At 38.4% G+C, this 23,087-nt stretch overlaps 1 protein-coding gene and 1 pseudogene across 1 annotated transcript; both read left to right on the top strand.

The window, feature by feature from the left end:
- Positions 1-1,392: 1,392 nt before the first annotated feature.
- LOC110223312 (gamma-crystallin D) lies at positions 1,393-4,263 on the top strand. The gene is made up of 3 exons (XM_021008740.2): positions 1,393-1,416; positions 1,521-1,763; positions 3,991-4,263. Exons 1-3 carry the CDS (start codon positions 1,408-1,410, stop codon positions 4,261-4,263), a joined length of 525 nt encoding a protein of 174 aa, XP_020864399.1. The 5' UTR covers positions 1,393-1,407.
- Positions 4,264-11,718: 7,455 nt separating this feature from the next.
- Positions 11,719-14,318, top strand: LOC110223307 (gamma-crystallin D pseudogene; annotated as a pseudogene).
- Positions 14,319-23,087: the final 8,769 nt, after the last annotated feature.

The following is a 23,087-nucleotide window of genomic DNA, read 5'->3' on the forward strand; positions in this document are numbered from 1 at the left end:
TACTTGTTATGCAAAGTTTAAACTTATCCCTTCCCTCATTTGCTATTGCTAATGCTCTCCCTCCTTCCCAAATCACTTTGTATATATTTTGTATTTGTTTAACTATGTACATGTTGTTTTCTGTTAAAATTATGTGTCAGTTCCTTGAGGGCAGGAACTATTTATTTCATTTTGGGGTTTGTATCTCTAGTGCCTAGCACAATGCCCAACATACTATGGGTTTAATAAATGCTTGTTAAACAAATGAATGAATGAATGAATTCCCATTGCCTGTATAAATAAATTCAAACTGGAGATTGCGTTAGGACTTTGGATGAAATGATAAATTGATTTTTAAAGGATGATATTGAATAGGCAGAATGGATTACTTGATAGAGTAGATAGAGACATGGAGTCAGGAAGATGTTGGTTCCTATCCTGCCTCAGACTTTATATCTAACGCTGATTAAACCACTTAACTCCTTAATGCCTCCGTTTCTTAATGTGTAAAATGAATGGGGTTAAACTCACTGCTCTCTGATCTTTGAAACCTCTAGATATCTGAAAGTACAAGTTTGTTAGGGGAATGAGGGATCCAGACCCATGGTTTCATTGTGGCAATTCCCTCTATCGATGCAGATTGGCAACCGTATTGTAATTTATAGTTTTAGAGAGCTGCCTGGGCAGAATTTGAACCCCATTCTTCCTGTCTCCTCTCCACTACATCAAGCTGCTTTCCAAAAATGCAAACAATCTTCCAAAGTTCAACCAGTCCTACTCAAACTTCACCACTACGTGATTCATTCTGCTCCCTGCATACCGTTTTCCTTTGTAGTCTTACTAACTCATGTTGCGTATTTCCTAATTTTCTCAGGTGACATTTTCTGGACTCTCCAAAACGCACAACTTCATCATAGGAATCACAATGCAGTTTTCCAAATCTGGGAGTTAACTCGTTGGGATTCCCTACTGCCCTTTCGCCTTCCAAGTCATCTAGGAATATGCCCATCCACGTGCTTTTGCTCCTGCCTCAGCCTTAATGCAGACATAGGTCAGCCTCAGCAGTTTCTATAGGGACAGAACTCTAAATGAAGTCAGTCCGCTCATGAAAACATGCATTTCCATATGGCTGCATAGGATGAGAAGCCGGCCCATTGTGCGCAGCACCATAATGGCTCTGCTGACTTCAATAGCTTTCAGTGGGAGAGCAAGGCCAACTCGAAAGTACCAGAGAAAGCAAGAGGGAATTGGACAATGACCCCCCTGCCCTCCTACTAGAAGGAAAAAAAAGAAAACATGAAAATCCCCTCCCTGTCCACCACACTGGGCCTCTTTTATGTTGTTCTTGTCGATGCAGCAACAGACCTGCTCTATATATACAAGCAGCCGCTGCTGTTACACTGAACTCTGCATTGCCGCCAGCCAGACATGGGAAAGGTGAGCAAAGCATGAGGATGTCATCAAGGTGTGGCTGTTCTTTTTCAATGAAGACTGTAATTCCCAAGTGAATGCTCAATAACCTCCTTGATATTCATTTGCAGATCATCTTCTTTGAGGACCCGGGTTTTCAGGGACGCTGCTACGAGTGTAGCAGTGACCATGCTAACCTACAGTCCTACTTCAGCCGCTGCAACTCCATCCGGGTGGACAGTGGCTGCTGGATGATTTACGAGCGCCCCAATTACTCTGGGCACCAGTATTACCTGAGAAGAGGAGAGTATCCAGATTACCAGGAATGGATGGGCTTCAATGACTGTATCAGGTCCTGCCGGATAATCCCTTATGTGAGTTTCATTTCATGTTGGCTAATGAGTTAATATCAGTGGCCAAGGATTCATGTTTACAAAATGATTTCTATTTATTCCAACTTGGAAAAAGGGGTCAGGACTGGGTTGGGAATATTTGGGATTATAAGCTCTTAGATTTAGAGTTGACAAGGGCCTTGGAGAACATTGAATCTGCCCCTTCCTCATTTGACAAATGGGAAAACTGAGTTTCATAGAGATTAAGTGAGTTGCTTGAGGCCCGTGAGTGTTTGAAAAAGAAAATTATGAATAGCTAAATAAACATTGACACTTTTTTTACTAAATGTATAAATATATATTTTTACTAAATGTATAAATGTATAAATATTCTGTTATGACACTTCTCATTTCAAATGCTTAAAAAGATATGTGGTTTCAGTGGTGTGGGTACTTCTTCCATAGGTGCATATTATAGCCCCACCATGTCTTGGTAGATGGTTTCATGAGTAAATGTGGTTTGCCATTTCCTTCTCTAGCTCATTTTGCAAACAAAAAACGTCATCTGGTATTCACCTTCCTGACCTTGGCTAGGCTAACCCTTATCATGACAGAAGCAATCTGTTCTCAGGCCTCTACTCAAAGCCTTTCTAGCTTGGGAAGACCTGCGAAAGTTTAGGTGCTGATGGTATAATCTTTTAGTACCCAACATGAGCTTCACACCACGTTTTATAGGATCACAGACCTAGAGCTGCATGGGGAGCAGAGGCCTCTTCATTTTGCTAATGCATAGGCCTCAGAGAGGTTAAGTGACTTGCCCAAAAACACAAAGCTAGTAAACATTAGAAGCTCTCACAATAACATAGCATCTGGTGTTAAACTAAGAAGCCTCTGAAAGTCATCTGAATCATGGGTGAAATTCATCACGGTTTGGTGAAAAACAGATTCTGCTAGACACATCTAATGTCCTTCTGTGATAGAGAAACAAAACAAGGATTTCAGATGAACTAGCAGAAATGCTTGACTTTAGCTGTTCATTCCCCTGTGATGTGCTTGTCAAGGACATGGGAGAACATTGTTTAGATCTGTAAGGAGTTTATTTCCATGGTGTAATTATTAAGGTCCATGTCACCATGGAGAAAAATTTATTTTTATTTGGTCCTTACTCTAGTGTTACTTTTAATTTAAAAAAATTTGATGAGAACAAGACTGTGTTCATTCTATTTGCTGATTGTACTGAATTATGTACAGGGAATTAGCAGACTGGAAAAACAAATTAAAATTCAAGTTAGAAAATGGGCTATTGTAAATAGGGTAAAGTCGACTAGAGAAAAATTGAAATAATTCATTTAGGCAGAAAAAACAAATGCCATGAGTCTTAATGTAAAAAAAAAACATGATATGAGAGGTCTAACAGACCCCTCATGAGGGATAGTGACAGGATTGGTCATTTCTTTGATGAAGGGAGCTTCTGTGAAGAACATCCTTTTTTTTAAAATATAGGTTGGCACCATCTCTGCAAGAGAGTTGCCTAGAATACTGAGGAATTAAATGACCTGCCCGAGATCACAAGGTCTATGTCTTAGAGACATAGCTTAAACCCAGGTCTTCCTGGATTTCAGGCTTGCTTGCTATCTGTTACACTTCTGTGTATTATTAAACTGAGTTGGAGGGAGGAACTGTGGGATGTAATCTTCTTTATACATTCAGCATATGTACTTGCAACATTCAATATTTCAAAAAGAAAAGCATTTCACCCTTGTATTTCATGTTTTTTCTGCTATATCAAAGAGAGATTTCAAGGCAGAGGTCTTTTGAGTGGCTGTCAATGGTTCCTAATCAGACCTATCTTTAAGGTTGTTGTTCAGTCATCTCTGACTCTTCAAGACCCCAGTTTGGGTTTTCTTGCTAAAGATACTGGAGTGGTTTGCCATTTCCTTTGTCCAGATCATTTTACACATGAGGAAACCAAGGCAAACAGAGTTGAGTGATTTGCCCAGGGTTTTAAGTGTTTGAGGCCAGATGTAAGATTTGAACTCAGGTTTTTCTGACTCCTGCATTCTATCCACTGCCATCTTTAATGCTAGCTCCAGGTCAAACAACTGAGCAAAACATCTGAGGGCAAGAAAGACAGCATGTTTTAGAAATCCTTACTTACTTTGTGCAGACAGATAAAGGGTAATTATATGACTCCTTCCTGAATCCAGACAATACTTTTTAGTTTATTTCTTATCTTCTCTTGCTATTCTCTCTCCCCCCACCCCAACAGACTGGCTCCCACAGGATGCGGCTGTATGAGAGAGAAGACTACAAAGGTCAAATGATGGAGCTCACTGATGACTGCTCTTGTGTCCATGATCGCTTCCATCTGAATGAAGTATACTCTCTTAATGTATTGGATGGCTGTTGGGTCCTTTATGAAATGCCCAATTACAGAGGAAGGCAGTTCCTTCTGAGACCTGGTGAATACAGGAGATACCTGGACTGGGGAGCCATGAATGCCAAAGTGGGCTCTCTGAGAAGGGTCATAGATGTGTACTAAATTAAGTTGTCTCTTGTAATCACAGATGTAAAAATTAAATAAATATGTAGATTGTATTTCTGGCATTACTTGGCTTTTGTTCTTTTTTTTAATGCCATTATTTCATGGATTTCCAAGGGAAAAAAAATTATCACCTGGAAGGCACCCATTCTGGTAATGAGCTTCTCTGAATTCAGGTAGGCTTGTTCTCGAACTTCAGGCTCAAGCTCTGGTCAGGATCATACTTGAAGCCTCACCAGCTTCATAGAGCCTGCTAGAGTTCTCAATTCATTGACATAGACTTTAAGAATTTATGGTCTTCTCAATGCCACAATGAGCCATAGAAATAGGACTTTTGTGGACTACTTAAGTGCTAATAAATGGGAACCCCACATGGGAAATTTGCAATCACAAAATAATGTAGCTAGCTGTGAAAGGCATTTGTTATGTATTTTATTCTTTGTATATTGTACACGTTGGGCAACAATGTTTATTGGACACTCAAAATGTACAAAATATGGTCTTGGGCTATACATAGAAGAAAGGTTGGTGAAGAAAGGAAAAGACAAAGTCTGTGTCTTCAGAAAAAATAGATTCTAATGGAAGAAGAAAAGACAAATAGAATAATAGCACTTCAAGATTTGCAAAATGCTACCTGGGAGGTAGGCAGTATAAGAACTATTATTTCATTTTGCGGATGAGGAGAAAGAGGCATTGAGAAGTCATGACTTACCCATGACCACAAAATGACTATTTTTATGAGATACGATTCAAACTCTAGTCTACTAACTCAAGCCCAGAGTTCTAGACACTATACCAAGGCTACATTTATGAAAATATTAAGAAAACAAATACTCTACTAAAACCATAAAAACATCTATATAACTAATCATAACTAGACACACATGTTAATGGGTGATCAGAATCCTATGAGATTGAAAGCTTTGTGGAATATGGAAGCATTAAAAGGAACTTTGAACTTTAATATTAAGCCCAGGTTATTAAAATATCAAATACACTTAACTCAAATTCAACATCACAATCAGTCAACTTCACATTACTCCAGGGCTTATCCACTTCGTAGACTATCCACAATTAACATTTAATTTCTTTCATTTTTCACATCTCTGGGCCCCTTATGATCTAGGGGACCAAACTCCAAGTCTAAGTGTTCTTTCTATATTGCCATATTTCCTCCAATAGAACCTTATATATCATTTAAAATTAATATATGCCACACAAACTCCTTCAAAAAACCCAAATATTCAGCAGAGCATAGTGCCTTACTCAAAAGAGTTCAGCCAAAAAAATTCACACAGGAAAACCAAATGAATGAAGATTGTCTATTGTTCAGACCATAATATGCAACCTAGAGTGCTCTATCAAACATATACTAGGACAAATATTGTTTATGTACAATGAGCTGGATCATAATTGAACAGGACAGAAAAAGCAGGCTAATTCCATTTTGATAAATTGTACACTACACTTTTTTTCAAAAAATAATTTTTAGTGACGTATTTTCCTTTAACATTGCCTAAATTTTTCCCAATGTCCTTTCCATTCCTCTTCTTGTGAGCTATCCAATATAACAAAGGTTTTTTTTTAAGAAAAAGAGAAAGCAGACCAAAAAAAAAATCAGCAAAACTGACTACTACCTTAAAAAAAGTCTGAAAATATAAGCAATATTTCAGATGTGTGAAGCTCCCATCTCTTCAAAGGAGTGGAGGGATGGGGAGGGGAAGTATCTTCTCAACCATGGAACAAAATGCTACTCCTAGGTTAAGTTCATCACTTCTAAAATCACCATCATGTTCCTAACTCAAGCCTTGATTGACTCCACTTCCTTCAGCTCCTCTTCCCCTCTGTTTAGAGAGCTGGAGGGTGGGAGTACCAAACTCCTCCCAATGACTTCTTTTATATGGGACAGAACCAGGACTCTTAGATCGCTCTACTTTGCATCTGCAGCCCTCCCTAGTTTCAACCCCTTGGAACAAGATGCTTCCATGCCAGGTACCCCTGGGCGTTCTCTCCTTCCACTACTACCCCACTTTCCTGCTTTCTTTTATGTGTTTTCTCCCCCTTGAGACTGTAAGCTCATTGAGGGCAAGGACTTATTTATTGTATAATAAATAGTGTTTAGCACAGTGCTTGGCACCTGGTAGGTGCTTAATAAATGTTTATTGGATTGGATGGATTGGATTTTCATCTCTCTTTGTGGGGGGGCATGTTTGCTCTTTGTAATTCTGCAACATTCACTTTTAATGATTTTGTGGATATTGTCCCTTCCATTTAAATTGTAGACATTGTGTATTTTATTTTCGTGGTTCTGTTTACTTCACTCTGTATCAGTTCATGTAGATCTTTCCATGCTTCTTTGTATTCATCATATTCATTATTTCTTATAGCATAATAATGTAACATAATTTGTTCAGTTATCCCCAATCAATAGAAATCTACTTTGTTTCCACTTCTTTGCTACCATAAAAAGTATTGCTATAAATATTTTGGTATTTATAGAGACTTTCTTCTATCGTGGGTACACTACTCTTAATGACCCCAAGCTTTTCTCTGAATCAAAGGGCCATCTTCTTGATATAAACATTTTTTTTCCAATAATTCTATATGGCTTTGAATCATGGAATACCAGTCTATGAACAAAGTTGTGGGTCACCCAAAAGGCAATGGAGAAACACATGGTGGACTTGAGTAGGGTACAACGTATTACTAACGAAGAATCACGCAGGAGAAATGCTATAAAAGCTATCAGCAGAGAGACATATGGCCAGGATAAAGTTAAGCATTCATGCTGAAGAAAGGTTTAACAGCAAAGAAAGGATAAGTGTGTGAGGGTTGAGGGAAGAAGAAGGGTAGGAATAGAAGCAGATTGCAACAAACCTAGAGCACTGATGCTAAACACACTCCTCTCTCACCACCTCTTCTTTATAAAGACGGAGCAGGAATTCAATAGAAAGAAATATATAAGTGAAGAAGATGGAGTGAAACATACAATTAACAATACTTGCTATGAATGACAATGAGATAAACTCAACCATAAAATGGAAGAAGATAGCAAAAATGGAATAGAAAGCAGGTCCAACAGTATGTTGGATAACCAATGGATGCCCCACATATTTCAGTTGTATTCACATATTATTAAGAGATCTATTAGAAGGCACAGAGTACATTGGATAGGCTCTTTGTGGAAGATTTACAAGACAGAGAGCAAAATCATATTGCAAAAGTGTCTTGGTGTCTCATGAAGTCAGTAGTTTCTATTTGTTCTGTTGTTATTTTCAGGGAGTTTGTTTCTTAGATCAAGTTTTGCACCTCTCATTATAAGCTATTAATTCTCTGTCTAACCATCTTATATTGCTGCTATTTTTCCCCATCTTTTTCTCTAGTATTCTTATTTGATTTTTAAAGTCATTTTAAATTTGCTTTTCTCTTCCAAGAATTCTAGTTGAACTTGTGTCCAAGCTGCAATTTTTCACTGAAGCTTGGTTGGTAGAAGTTTTAAAGTCATTCTCTTCTTCTGGTTTGTGTCTTGAGTGTCTCTATCACCAGCTCTGTATGATGAAGTTTTTTTTTTTGTTTGACCATACTTCATACCTACTTCCTGACTTTGGACTTTCAGTTAGGTCCAGAGCCTGTGTAATTCTGGAGGAAAAAAAAGATTGTGTTCTGTTTGGTTCTTCTACTACTTTTTTTTTGGGGGGGGTGGCTGAGTGTTGTATTTCTCCAGGATCTCAAGGACAGCTCAGGTTGGGGAACTGCAAGTTTTTAGTGCTCCTAAAGTAATATGATCCAGGGCAAAGTCTGATTATTGCCCTCTTGGTCTATGCTCTGCAAGTTCCTGACCTGGGTTTGGGTCTGAGCAACACATCTTTGGACTTGCCTCCTGTAGTTCCAGTAAACTTCTGCTGCCAGTTAGAAAGTTCTGCAGGTTTAGAATTCCAGGTTCCCTTTTGGACTGGGATTCCTGCCCTGGATTATTCCCCCTGAAGGTTTCAGACTCTGTCGAGGGATGGAACCAAGACCCTAATCAGTTGCTAGGATTAAAGCCACACAGCTGCTGCTTGCTTCTGAACTTTATCCCTCCTCAGTACCCAGTCTAGGCCCCAATACCACTCCTCATCCTAGAATACCACCCCAAGGCATAGATCCCCTCTCAGGAGCCCCTGATCTGTGACCTTGAACTGGATAGTGAATGACTGAACTAATCAGCATCTGTTCCTGCAGCTTTCACAAGGTGGGCCTGATCCTTATGGCTATAGGAATCCTTCTTGCCCTTATGCATATCCTTGGTTTTCTTTTAGTTCCTACTTTGGAGTACACTTTGTGATGTTCTCCTAGCTAGACATGGTCAGTGTCCCAATCCACTATATCTGTCTCCCTATGCTGATCTGATTCACCGTGATTTTTCTAGGATTTCTCAAAATGCTCTGTCCATCGAGTGCATGGGAAATGTGGTTCTACTTTTCCCCTGCTACTCTGCCATATTGGGTCGGTCCTCAGAGACATATGTCTTTTGGACATAAGCAATAAGGGAGTGGGTTTTGCTTTGATTTTATGAGGGTTTTTAATTTTTTCATTCTAATGAAGGGAAGATGGAAGGAGAGAGAATAAATTTTTTTCACTAAAAAATAAAATAATTTTTTAGTTAATATAATCATATTACACACATTTCTGTACACTCTTTTAACTCATAATAAACATTACTTAAAACTAAAAAGGGGGGACTAAAAGTTATATTTTATTTTATCAAGCTTATGGCATAAGATAAAAGTTCCAATTTTATCTTTTCAGTTATATATAGTAATGCTTAAAGGCGCAACAAGAAAACTGCATTAGAGAATCAATGCACAAAGAATGCTGGATTTGTAGTCAGAGGACCTGGATTTAAACCTCAGCTCTGCTATTTACTACCCATGTCACTTCATCTCTCAGGGTCTTGGAATATAAGGACCTTGGATTAGATGATGTCTAAGGTCATTTCTAGCTCTACATCTAGGTTTTGGAAGAGTTGTTATCCTATAGGAAATGTATCTGATTCAAGGCTGAATGTTGGCTGTTAATATAATTACAAGCCCTTGTGACAATCATTCAGGAACTAGTAAATATTAGTGATTTTGCCCTGGAAAATCTGTTGTGAGTGAATAAGCCAAGAACCAGAAATTACACTGTTACCAAAACACTCAGCCTAACAACCACATGAATAAAACGAGTTGTCTACTAGCCTGCAATCAATTAGTCATCTAGTATTTATTGGAGAGCCACTAGGTGGCGCCATAGTGCACAGAGCCCTCAACCTGCGGTCAGGAAGACTCATCTTCCTGAGTTCAAATCTGGCCTCAGACGCTTACTAACTATATAACCCTGAGCAAGTCACTTAACTCTGCTTGCCTCAATATCCTCATCTATAAAATAAGCTAGAGAAGGAAATGGCAAATCATTCCAGCATCTTTGCCAAGAAAACCCCACAAAGAATCAGACATGACTGAAATGACTGAACAACATCAGATTTATTGAAGGGCTACTATGTAATAGGGCTAGTCTTGGCCTTGTAGAAGATGCAAAATAGAATAAGACAGAAAAGGTTTTCAGCTGGGAGGCTTTAAATACAAGGCAATATAGTATCAGTGAATCATGAGTCTAGATTGTAAGAGTTACCAGAGCTCAAGCCTACACACTGCCCTCCAAACTATTGTGGGTTCCTGCTGCTTCAGCAGGACTATTGTAAACGATTAACCAAAGATGCTGACAAAGACCAGCCCAACCTCTGGGAGATTTGCTGACAATGAGCACAGTACTAGGACTTTGAAACAGACTAAAGGAGCAGTTCATGGTAGTGGTTCTTCAGCATTCTAAAGTAAAAACAACAACAACCACCCAAACCACCTTCCTCTTAAACAAAACTTTACTGGAAACTCTGCCACTGTATTCCTTTTTCCATTGATTCCCCTATGACATGAAGGACTCAGACACTCTTAAGGGAATTCTGAGTTGGCTTATTGCCCCACCTAAGAAACCTTTTCATTGTACTCTCTCATTATACTCAGGCAGATTTCTTATTTGTAGTCACACTACTTACAATATTATAAAATAATGTTTTATGAAAAATTGGTGACAGAAAATAGAAATCATAGAATGTGCATTCATCAGTTCCAAAGAAGTAGATACCCAGAATACTTAAGGTCCCAGGTATGAGAACACCTCTAATGGAAGACCACACACACACACACACACACACACACACACACACGCACACACACACACACACACACACACACACACACACACACACACACACTAAGACCTATCTTGGTTTCCTTTACCTTAAGGGAGAAAGGGAGGGGTATAGATGGAATTTCTAGGGAGCTGCTTGGGGCACAGAGATTAAATTTCTTGCCCAGAGTCACATAATTTCTATTTGCCAGGGGTAGGATTGAACCCACTTTTCTTGAATTTAGCCTCCTATCCACTACTCCATACAGCCTTTTTACATTTAGTCTTCCAAAATAATTACCAATAAGAATAATCCAAAGACAAGAAGACTGGATTTACAATTTTAGGGATAGGAGTGGATCATGGTTCTATTACTTTCTTACTCAATGACTTTGGGCAAGTCATTTCTCCCCTCTGAGATTTAGTTTCTCATCTGAAAAATAAGAGTTAGACTAGATGAGATAAAAGGTATATTCTAGCTCAAATTTCATTCTTCCTTCAAAACCTGATTTTCTCTTCATTTTTCCTTGCACTTTCTCTCCCACTTTTATCTATTTGCTATTATCCAAGTTTCTATTTAATCAGCCAGTAAATAAATATTATTGAGAGATTGTTATATATTCAGGTAGAGTGGGAAAATACAAAATAAGTATGATATAGTCCATGCCTTCAAGAAACTTAAAATTCATTTGAGGACACAAGAAAAACACATATAAAAGGATAACAAATAATATAATAATTAAGCATTAAATTATGCTGTATTAGTGCCAAACCATTCCATGGAGAGTTGGAATAATAGAAGAACTTGGGTAAGGCCTTAAAAGCTGGGTAGGTTTGAGGAAAATTAAAGAGGGATAGGAAGATAATTGTAGGCCAGGTCTTATTCAGGCTCTTCTGGTAGTTCAAGCTTGAGATTGAAAGAAAAATAAATGAGACAATTTCAGACCATTTAACAGTTAATATAAAAGGAGTTTTCCTAAATGATAACATGGAAAGCATACTGATCAGTAAAGCACTGATTCAGGTGGATGCAGCCTCCCTGATCTCCACGTACAGATACATCTGAGCATCAGGATGTGGTGAGGCAATGGGACAACCACCAAGTCTGATGGGTCTTTTTTATATCCTTAGGTAACTAGGAAGCCAGTACCTCAAACTTTAGTCCCTTATACCAAGCAAATCTTGGATATACAACTCCCTTGCCTTTTAAGAGGAAAACAAACAAGCCGACAAACTGGTCTAGCCTACATGGTAAGGACCCTGGTAGATATTGCTCCTACTACAGAGGGTATCCTGGGGAATAGAATTGTTCCGCAGAGGCAATTAGAGAAATGGACCTGGAGTAAGGAAGACCTGCATTGAAACCCTATCTCCAACCCATACTAGCTATGTGATCCAGGGCAAGCCACTTAACTGCTGTCCGCCTCAGTTTCCTCAACTTCAAAATGAAGATAATAATACTTATATCCCAGGGCTGTGGTGAAGATCAAATAAGATAATATTTGTAAAGCACTAAGCATCATGCCTGGTACACAGTAGGCACTTAATAAATGCTTTTTTCCCTTCTTTCCTTTTTATACCATTTTTATAGGCAAAATAGGAGAAATTCCTCTTGACTGATAAACCTCAAAAATTAACCATTAAAAATAAATTTAAGGTTTTGGGAGTAAATAATTTCTATTCCCGATATTTCTTTACTTAAGCAATACAATAAGAGCTACACTATTTCCTTTGTCCCATTCCTTTTCCTAAACCTGTCATTTCTATACTATCTACCTCCAGTGACCTCCCAAGCACTTATGTCTGCAATGGTATAAGCCTCGAATGCACCAGAGAGAATGGCAGCAATGCATACAATGAATGGCACTGATAATATAGGGTGAGGGGAAAAAAGGGAAGAAATCCCCTTACTGGCCACATTCAACAGCTTTTGTGCAGCTACTGCAGACCTAGCAAAAGCCCTGTGGGGTGTATATATATCAGAGGACCCATCACAGCCGACTATTACACTGACTTCTGTATGTACAAGCATCAAACATGGGAAAGGTGAGTGAAGGATAAGGGTTGGTTAACCTGCTTTGTTGGAATGTGTTCTTGGGTTGATTCTTTTGATCGAATGGCATTTTCCTAGTGCGGATCACCTTCTATGAGGACCGGAACTTCCAGGGCCGTTACTATGAGTACAGCAGTGACCACCCCAATCTGCAGTCTTACTTTAGCCGCTGCAACTCTGTTCGGGTCGACAGTGGGAGCTGGATGATCTATGAGCACCCCAATTACTCAGGCTGCCAGTATTACCTGAGGAGGGGCGAGTATCCTGACTATCGAGAGTGGATGGGCTTCAATGACTCTATCAGGTCCTGCCGCATCATCCCTCAAGTATGTACTGCCTCATCTTGCTTTGTCTGTAAAGAAAATGACATAGCTGCTACAGTAAAACATACGCACGAGGCCATTTGGTTGAGTAATGAATAGCATGAAGCAACTAGTAGAAATTTGACAAATTGGACCAAATTCCAAGGCCAACGTGTTCTGATATACGAAAACATCTGTAAATCATGTTTATGCCAGACTTGACTTCGGAGACAAAACATTTGGTACAGTGGGGAACTCTAGAGCAAAGAAAATTACTTTTTTTTGAGGAATTTAATTCACAGAATCAGAGAATTTCAAATTAGAAGGGACCTACTGGCCAAGTAGTGTAATTTATATGTGAAAATAATTCCTAAAATATCATTCCCAACAAGTGGTTTCCCAGCCTTACTTGAGGGCTTCCAAAGGCCTAACTGACCAGAAAATAGATTCCATTTTTGAATAGTCTATAGTAGTATGTTTATAGAGCAGAATCCAATAATCATATGGAACATTATCACGTATATTTAGGTCCATGGTGAGTCAAGCCACATCCCTGAAAACACAATGATTATGAGAGAGAGCCGAATTCAATTCCCAAAGTATTTATTTAGTGTTTGCTGTGTGCAAGGCAAAGACAAAGTAAGACAAAGACAAATGTGAAATAGTCATTGGGTCATAGATCTAGAGCTAAAATGTAACTTAGAGGCTACTAAATCCAACCCCCTCATTTTACAGATGAGGAACTATAGAGAAGGCAAGTCAGTTGCCCAGGGTTATGCAGCTAATAAGTGTCCTAGGTGGGATTTAAACTCAGGTCTTCCTGACTCCAAGTCCACTACTCTATCTATCACACTACACCATCTTTCAGGTAGCTTAAAGGATTAGAGAAGTAGAGAGGGGACCTCTGTTTAACGCTGGTGTTCATAAACTAACCCCCTATCACATATGTCAATTAAGTTATGTCATACTTTTATGATATATACTCGTGTTTTCAGGGATGTTTTTACCATTGGACCTGAATCCATTCAATTATGTTCTGTAGAGTCATTGGATTCCGCTATATAGACATACTACTATCGGATTATTGAAATACAGAGTCTATTTTATTATGTGCTAAGCTGGTATCCATTTGGGAAGACCGGAGATGCATAAAATGACTCTAACTGAAGGATGTTTAACAGTTTGTTTTTTCCTTTCTCTTGTATGTATCAAACCAGCTGACCAGTTCTCACAGGATAAGACTGTATGAGAGAGATAACTACAAAGGCCTGATAGCAGAGCTCACCGATGATTGCCACTGCATCCAGGATCGATTCCATCGCAATGAAATATACTCCCTCAACGTGCTGGAGGGTTGCTGGATTCTCTATGAAATGCCCAACTACCGAGGAAGACAGTACCTGCTGAGACCAGGGGAATACCGGACCTTCCAGGACTGGGGAAGCATGAATGCCAAAGTGGGCTCATTTAGAAGAGTTGTAGATTTCTGTTAAGATGCACTGCCTCTAAATCTATTTCATTTTAGAGTGAATAAAATGATTATCTTGTGTGTCTGGCACTTAACTCACCTTTTGTTTTTTTCCATATGATTAGCACTTTATCAAAGTATCTAAAAGAATTACATGAATAGATTTATTTGTGTAATCCAGAAGATTTTGTTAGTTCCCTAAATTACTTAGATACCATAGTATGTTAGTAAATCTGTGATTTCATTTGTGTGGTTCTTCCCTCCATTGATGTAAACATCAATCTCTCCATTCCTTCTCATCTTAGGTGACTCTTAGGTGAGAATTTCCCTCAAATCCTCCACAGATAATCTATCCAAAACATTAGAATCCTTCCTGTTATTCTCCCAACATCTTGGCAGGGCTGGATATTAACATGCTGCTTGAGCTATCTCTCTGTCATAATTCATTATCACTACATCGCTTCCCCATTGCCTTTTCTTTTTTAAAAAAGTTAATTTATTTTGATTTGTCAACATTCACTTCCATAAGCTTTTGAGTTTAAAAATTTTCTCCTCCTCCCTCCCCACCACCTTCCCCAAGATGGTGCACAATCTGATATGGGCTATTAAACATATTTTCACATTAGTGATGTTGTAAGTAACAATTAGAACCAATAGGAGGAACCACCAGAAAGAGGAAACAAAACACAACAGAAGGAAAAAAAGTAGCAGATAGTATGATTCGACCCCATTGCCTTTTCTGACCATGTTGAGCCTCAGTAATGTCTTATACTCCTGATCACGTGCAAGCTGACAGGTTTAAGACTAGTTAAGCAGAGGAAGCAGGGTTGCATGGGTTTCACTAGTGTGGGATGAGGCCTTACTTAGGGCTAGCTAATGTGTAAACTCAACTGCTTACAGAAATGAAAGGGAGAGAAGAGTGAAGCCAGATATCCAGCGTAGTTCCTTGCACAGAGTAGGACCTCAGTAAATGTTTGTTGTATTTGAATTTACTTAATTAGGATGTATTGGCCTCAAGTGAGTCATATATTCAAGGTTCAAACCAGCAGGTTGCAGGTATATACATAGTTACCTAAGAGCAAAAATGGCCTACCTTTCTATGATCATGTTTTACACAAATATAACTCTTAATTAAGGGAACTTGGAGTCAGGAAGACCTAAGTTCAAAATCTCCCTCCAATATTTCCTAACTAATGTGACCCTGGGAAAGTCACTTAACCTTTCTCAGCTTCAGTTGTTTTGTTTTGTTTTGTTTTTGGATAGGCAATGGGATTAAGTGACTTGCCCAGGGTCACATAGCTAATAAGTGTTATGTGTCTGAGGTTGGATTTGAACTCAGGTCCTGAATCCAGGGCCAGTGCTCTCTCCAGTGCACCACCTAGCTTCCCCTCAGCCACAGTTTTCTCATCTGTAGAAATGGGACAATGATAACACCTACCTCACAGAGTTGTTATGAGGATCTAGTGGGATAACATGTACAGTGCTCGACAAACCTCAAAGAACTATGCAAATGCTAGCCGTTATTATTATTATTATTATTATTACTATGTAATACTTAAAAACACAGAAAGATTTAAAGAAATAATGATATTCCAAATCACCGATAATAAGAGAAATGCAACACACACACACACACACACACACACACACACACACACACACTGAAGTTTTACCTCACACTCTGAAAATCAGCAAAAACGACCCAGAAGATGACAACAGTCAATTCTGAAGGAGTTGTGGAAAGATAGGCACACTAGTACATTGTTGGTGGAGCTGTGAAACAGTACAACCATTTAAAAAAGCAATTCTGAATTATGCAAATAAAGTAACTCAAGGGAACGCCATTGCTAGGCTTATACTTCAAGGGAGTAATAGATAAAGGAAAAAAGTCCCCATATACTCCAAAATAGTTCCAGTAGCACTTTTTGTGATAGCTAAGAATGGAAACAAAGTAGATGCCTATCAATCGATGAACAGCTAAACAAATTATTGTATATGAATGTAGTGGAACATTACTGTCCTATATGAATGATGCGTGTGATTAATGCAGAGAAGTATGGAAAGATCAATATGAATTAGTGCAACATACAGTAAGCAGAGGCAAGAAAATAATATACACAGTAACTTTGTTGTTGTTGTCAAGTTGTTTCAATTGTGTCTGACTCTTCAGGAGTCTTCTGTGCCAGTAGACAGGTTGAGAATGAAAAGTTTGTAGCTTGATCTAAAAGCCCATACAGACAGTTATACAGGGTTAGGAGAAAATTGGTAAGTAAGGTGGTCCTAAGTGTGATAACTGGGGTAGAATACTGTCACTTTTTAAAAAATCTTTTGCAGTAGATTAGCTGGAAATAGTGAATCCCATAATATGAAATGCTTAAAATACATAGCCCCTGTGTAAAATACAATATTAAATAATTGAAATTATAAATTGAGGTTCTATATGATACCATTTGGGAAATAGATTCAGGTGTAATTGAATTTATTCTGATCTCATTTTAAGTGAAATGTATCCCTCCTACAACTTATAGTACATAGATTAGGAAACTTGTTAGCTGAGTGATTTTAAGCCAAGTTACCCCAGTTACGTCGTTTGTAATGTGTTTAAAGATAATGCCTAACATTAATTGGGTAACTCATGGTATTAAAAATATTGTTAGAAAAGTGAACTCTTCTTTAATTCTTTTGGGTTATGGATTTAATTGTTAAAAGACTGATATAAATATGTTATTTAAAAAAAAACTCTTTAGCAAGATAGGAGATGTTATAGTGGTTTCCTGTGAAGTTGGCATAGCAAGGAACCCCTTAAAGTGTCCTCATCTGTGAAAGATAGTCCTAAAATCTTACTAAACTTTCTACCATTTTAAAGCAACACTGTTTGCTTTTGTGGTAGATCGGCAACTAAGTAGGTTGTCGATATTTGAAGATTTAAAGATCTAGATCCATGCTCAAGTTAATATACAGTGATTTGATTTTAGTTGAGAACTTGAAATTGCAAAGCAAGAGATTCTTATTCCTATAAAAAAAAATTATTATCTAACTATTGGATCACACTGTCTTAAAATTTTCTGCAGTTTTGGTTAATGAGTAAGGTTAGATGAGCATCTTTAAGTTGTGTCTACCCACCTTTCAGGATGGTCTGTAGGCAGTCCATGTTAGAGATCTAACACTATACAAATGTTGGAGTAGTTTGCCATTTCCTTCTCTAGTTCATTTTACAGATGAACCATAAGGTAAACAGGGTTAAGTGACTTGCCCAGGGTCACACAGCTAGTAAGTGTCTAAGGCTGGATTTGAACTCAGGTCTTCCTGACTCCAGGCCCAACATTTTATCCACAGTGCCACCTACTATAACAATATAAATGGAAAGAACAACCTCATACAAAAAAATCAAAAGTAAATGTTACAAAATTATAAAGATCAGGCTGGACTCAAATGAAGAGCTATGAGAAGACAACCTCAACCCATTCCTTTGTGGAAGTGAGAGGTCCTTAAGTGTTACACATTGCAAATTTTTTTCACATTTTTTCAATATATCAAAAAGTTATGCTGTTTTTTTTCTCTCTAAAAGTTATAATTTGTCTTATGGTATGGCTCTCTGGGAGGAGGAGGGGGAGAGATACTTGAGATAACTATGGTGATACAAGAAACAGAAAATGTCATTAAAATCTATTTTTTAAAAAATGAATGATAACCAGACAAATTTTATATATTTCAATAATTGTTTTATTGTTTTCAACTTCTTCCACTCTTTCTTCTTATTCACACTTTAATTAAAATGACTCTTTAGTCACACATACACCAAACTATGTGTAGCAGCACTTTTTTGTGAGAATTGGAAACAAAGTAGATGCCTGTCAATTGGGAAATGGCGACACAGATGGTGACACGTGAAAGGAGCGGTATATTACTGTATCGTAAGAAATGGCAAATATGAAGAATCAGAGAAACAAAAAAGAGTTAGCTGAACTCATGCAGCATAAAGAAAGCAGAACCAGAAAAAGAACATACGTAAGTACTGCAATAACATAAACAGAAAGAACAAGAACAAAAGAAAGTGAATATTGTGCAATTATAACAAGATGGGTTAGCTTAAGATAAGAATTCCCTTCTTCGAAGAAGGAGGGGACCATGAGTCATTTACCCTGAGTGTCAGATACAGTTCGTGCCTCAGTTTTGTTGGACTGAATTTTTCATTTTCTTTTCAGCCTTTGTTGTAAAGGATCCTTCCTATGGGGATGGGGAGAAGAGCGATACATTCAGGAATTAAAGTAAGGCAAAAAGCAAGAGCTATCAATAAAAATAGAATAATTTTTATAATAAAAATGCTTATTTTTAATTTAGTTTGCACTTCTTAACTTAAAGTCAAAAATCCTTCTTGAAAATGTGCATAACTTTGAGCTTCAGGCCATCTGAGCATCAGGAATACTTGCAGGTCCTTGCAGCTCTGGCCGAGGAATCACTAGATAGAATGATTCCTATGATTGCTGTCCTTTACAGCCTGCTACTGAACTAACTCCACCAATTTTAGCTGCCATCTGTTTCGGACAACTCTTGTAGCTCTTTTCTTGGTGCAAAAATTCAAAGAGATTACAGTTAGATAGCATGTATGTAAAACCACAGGAATCCCTATGACTGTCTGTCTGGTCAAAAGAATCTCGGGATTCCCTAGCCTCTGGTGGCAAGAATCCTACTAAGCACCAGCACTGATACAGGCACATTCTTGGGCGATGGGGAGAGGAAGAAGTCCAGAGAGTGTTCTCAAGGATACAGCATCTTCTGACTCTAGGTCTAAATGCGTGAACTCTCCAACAGCATGTTTAAATGTTGGGTATTGCCGGAGGCAGCTAGGTGGTTCAGTGGATAGAGCACCGGGCCTGGAGTCAGGAAGACCTGAGTTCAAATCCAGCTTCAGACATTTACTAGCTGTGTGATGCTGGGCAAATCACTTAATCTCTGTTGCCTTAATCCAGTGGAGAAGGAAATGGTAAACCACACTAGTATCTTTGCCAAGGAAACCCTACAGACAGTCTGGTCCATGGGGTTATGAAGAGTCAGACACAACTAAACAACTGAAAAATAAAAAACAAAGTAGTTGGAGATTATGAACACATCCACAAGGAAATATGTTGGGGAATCCTGATCACTGTATCCCTTAATCTGTGCCGCCTAATCACACCTCCAAGACTCACCTGGCCATTTAGATATTGCTTCAGGTTAGTAAAGTGATTTTTTACACAACTCTGTGAGATACATGGTGAAAGGATTATTGTGTTCATTTTACAGAAAGGCTTCAGAGAGATTAAGTGACCCACTGGTGTTCATACGGCCAGTAAGTTTTTTTAAAATTCACTAAGATAGTCATACCCCTTCATATGACGATTCCACTCCTTGACATGTACCCTAATGTTGGGGGAGGGGATCAAAGACAGGAAGGAAAGGAAGAAAAGAAACAAGTCCTTATCTGTGCCTACTATTGTGGCAGACACAGTGCTAAGCTTTACAAATATCTCATTTGATCCTTACAAAAAACCTAGGGAGCAGATGGGACAGGGGGAAAAGCATCATATATCAAACTTAACATGTCTAAAACAGAACTCAGAAACTTTCTCTTTTACCCACAAACCTACCCATCTTCCAAAGGTCCCTATTTCTCTCAAAGGTATCAACATCCTCCATCTATCCTAGATTTGGACCTTAGCATTATCCTTGACTCCCCATTCTCCCTTACCACACATATCTAATCAGCTGCCAAATCTTGCTATTTCTTCTTCCAAAGATGTGGATGCCAAGAAGGTACTCCCTGGTTCTGAATTGTTAACTCCAATAATGTCTTCCAGATGCTTTGATCATAACCTTGAGAGGATACCCTTTCCTGTTTAAATCAAAAGGCCCTATTGTCACCTCCAGGATTGGATGATTTTCTTAATCCCTGAGATAAACTAAGCTACCTTTGAGCTAAAATACATCCATAACACTGAAAGTACCCCTTACTAATTCCCTTGGACTCCTCTGATCCTTGACAGATTTTGGGGCTTAAATCACAGTACCTGACTAGGAAATGCTGGTTTTAATTAGTGGTCTTTAATTGTGGATTTCTAGCAATCTAAACCTTCTCTGTGCCTACTCATTCAAGTCCTCCTCACCCTCTTGCCTGGATAATTGAGCGGCCTCCAAACTGGTCTCCCTTCCTTAAAGCCTCTCCCACATCCCATCTATCCTCCACTCTACTGCCAAAGTGATTTTCAAAAGTACAGATCTAATCATATCACTCCCCTACTCAATAAACTTGTTTCTCCCTATTTCCTCTAAGATAAAATATAAATTCCTCTGTTTGTCTTTTAAAAGCCCTTCACAATCTGGCCCTAGCATATCTGTTTGGGTTTATCATACATTACTTTTCTTCCTGATCTCTGTGATCCATCCCAACTGGCCTTCTCTCCATTCCTCACACAACACTCTATTTCCTGTCTCCAGACCTTTGCACTGACTGTCCCTCATGCTTGTGTAGGGCCTTTGGGCAACAAATCTCTGTGGTCAGAGGAAATTTCCAAGGGTTTAACCACAAAGGCACCATGGGAAATGAGGTTCAGTTTCTCAGAGACAGTGCAGTCTTACCAACTCAGGAAGACATGGGCTCTAACATGCACTTTGGGCCAGAATGAGTAGAATTACACTGACCTGGGCAATCAGAACCAATTCGTGAAGATCAATAGAGGGGCGTGATCAAGGAATGCAGCAATGGAAGATGCTATAAATGGAAACTGACCATAAGAGTTGAGCAGCAGAAGTGTTCCTTGCTCTGTGCTTCATTAATCTTAAGAATTTGTCTGGGAAATAATTGACTGTGCCTATGCCAAGACACTGCTGGGGACTTGGTGAATTTACTTTCTGTTTTCCCTCTGCTTCTTTACCATATGATCTTAAGTGTTTTCTATCATCTTTTTTAAATGTTTTTTTTTAAATTTTAGGCTTGAATACTAAAACTTAAATACATAATAAGAAAAGAAAAAGAAGCATATTATAAACAAATACAAAATAAGAAAAGAAAAAACACATCATGTGCGCAGCAGAACATAAAAGAGTATTCAAAATATATCAATAAATTTCCATTTAGGAAAGCCTATATAACAAATACTATGCATAAGGTTGAAAGCAGTCCATCTTTACTTCCTTGTAGGTTTTCTTTTGTTCTCTGCTGAACACTTTAATTTTTTTTCCCCTCTTCCTTCACCCTTTTCCCCTTCTAGGCTACAATTAAGCATGGATGTATTTATATATAGTAATACTTGTATTACTATAAATATATATATTGATACATACATACACATATACACACATACATACATATATAAATATATACTTTCCCTGAGAGATTCTATTCCTATTCTTTGTTTTTATGTTTGTGTATATCTCTTATTTCCTATCCCTCCTGACTCTTCTACTTTACTTCTACTGTATTTTCTATCTTCTTAAATGGCTTACTTGCAGCTTGGATAGTGTTTCAAAAAAGTTTTGCTCTAGATAAAGTTAAGATCAAACCTTAATTACATTCTTAATGTGTGTCATGTATAGAAAGCATGTATGGAGGGTAAGGAGAGGCAGTGACTATTTGACTACGCAGAACTTAATAGGTGAGAAACTATGTCTATCCTGGCATCCAGAGGTCATGGCTTTGAGGGCTCTGAGTTCCCACGATTTTTACTAATAATCTGTATTTTACCTTTCTAGCTTCAAAGTAAAGAATCCATTTAGATTTGGATCAAAATTTACCCTTGGGTTTAAATAGAGAGTTAATCTTTTTATTTGCAGCAGTCTGGGTCACATTGACTCTGGGCTAGTAATCACCACCTCCATATCAGAGAAGGAGGATGGATGAAATGAAAGAGAAGCGGGGATAAAAGAGAAACCTCTGCCCAAAACTTACCCTGAAGAAGGAGATAGGTATTGAAATAGTCTGGCATCGTCTGCTCCTCCCTTTTCCAAAAGAAAGGAAAGTCCTTAGAAAAACTCTGCCCTCCCCAGTGACACCTGGTGTTTACACCTGGAGTACATTCATTTCTCAGTTCTGGCTAACACAATTCCTTTTTTCCTCCAAGATGCAGCTCATGAACCACTTTTTATGTGAATCCTCCCCTGATACCCATGACCGCTAGTGCTCTTCCCTCTCTCTATATTTAACTATTTTATATTTATTCTCTTTTAAATTATTCTATCAAACATTCTCACCATAGTGTAGATTGTTAGAATATTTTCCTCACCACCACCATCATCATCATCCATTTAATGTAGTCGGTTACAATAACCCTGTGAAGCAGCTAATACAAGTATTACTATACCCATTTTTCAGATGCAGAAACAGAATCTCACAGAGGTAAAGTGATTTGCCAAGGGTCAAACAGTTAAATCATAGGATTATTGATTTAATGCTGAATGAGACACTAGGCATCATCCAGTCCATAAGTTCCCAAAGTTGATGATACCAGGCCCAGGTGCACTGAAATGATCCAGGAGGGAAGTAGTAGCCTGAAGTGCAATTGGGGGGCCTTGAATTAAAAAAAAAGGGGGGCAGTGGAAGCATAAGGAAAGAAGAGAAGATAAGAAAATTTTGGAAAACCATTCCTACTTTCATTTGTTATGTAACAGAGTCAAGGTCATAGTGATGACATTATCTTCCAAATAAACACACAAAATGCAAGTTATAACTAATCAGTGGTCAAGTCCGCCAACAGGTCTTAACAAGTAAGTGTTGGCTGGCAAGCAAGCACCTTCTGCATTGTTGGGAAGTCTAGCATGC

The sequence above is a fragment of the Phascolarctos cinereus genome, unplaced genomic scaffold, assembly GCF_003287225.1.
Source record: "Phascolarctos cinereus isolate Bilbo 61053 unplaced genomic scaffold, phaCin_HiC Scaffold_7;HRSCAF=346, whole genome shotgun sequence".
NCBI classification, from domain to species: domain Eukaryota; kingdom Metazoa; phylum Chordata; class Mammalia; order Diprotodontia; family Phascolarctidae; genus Phascolarctos; species Phascolarctos cinereus.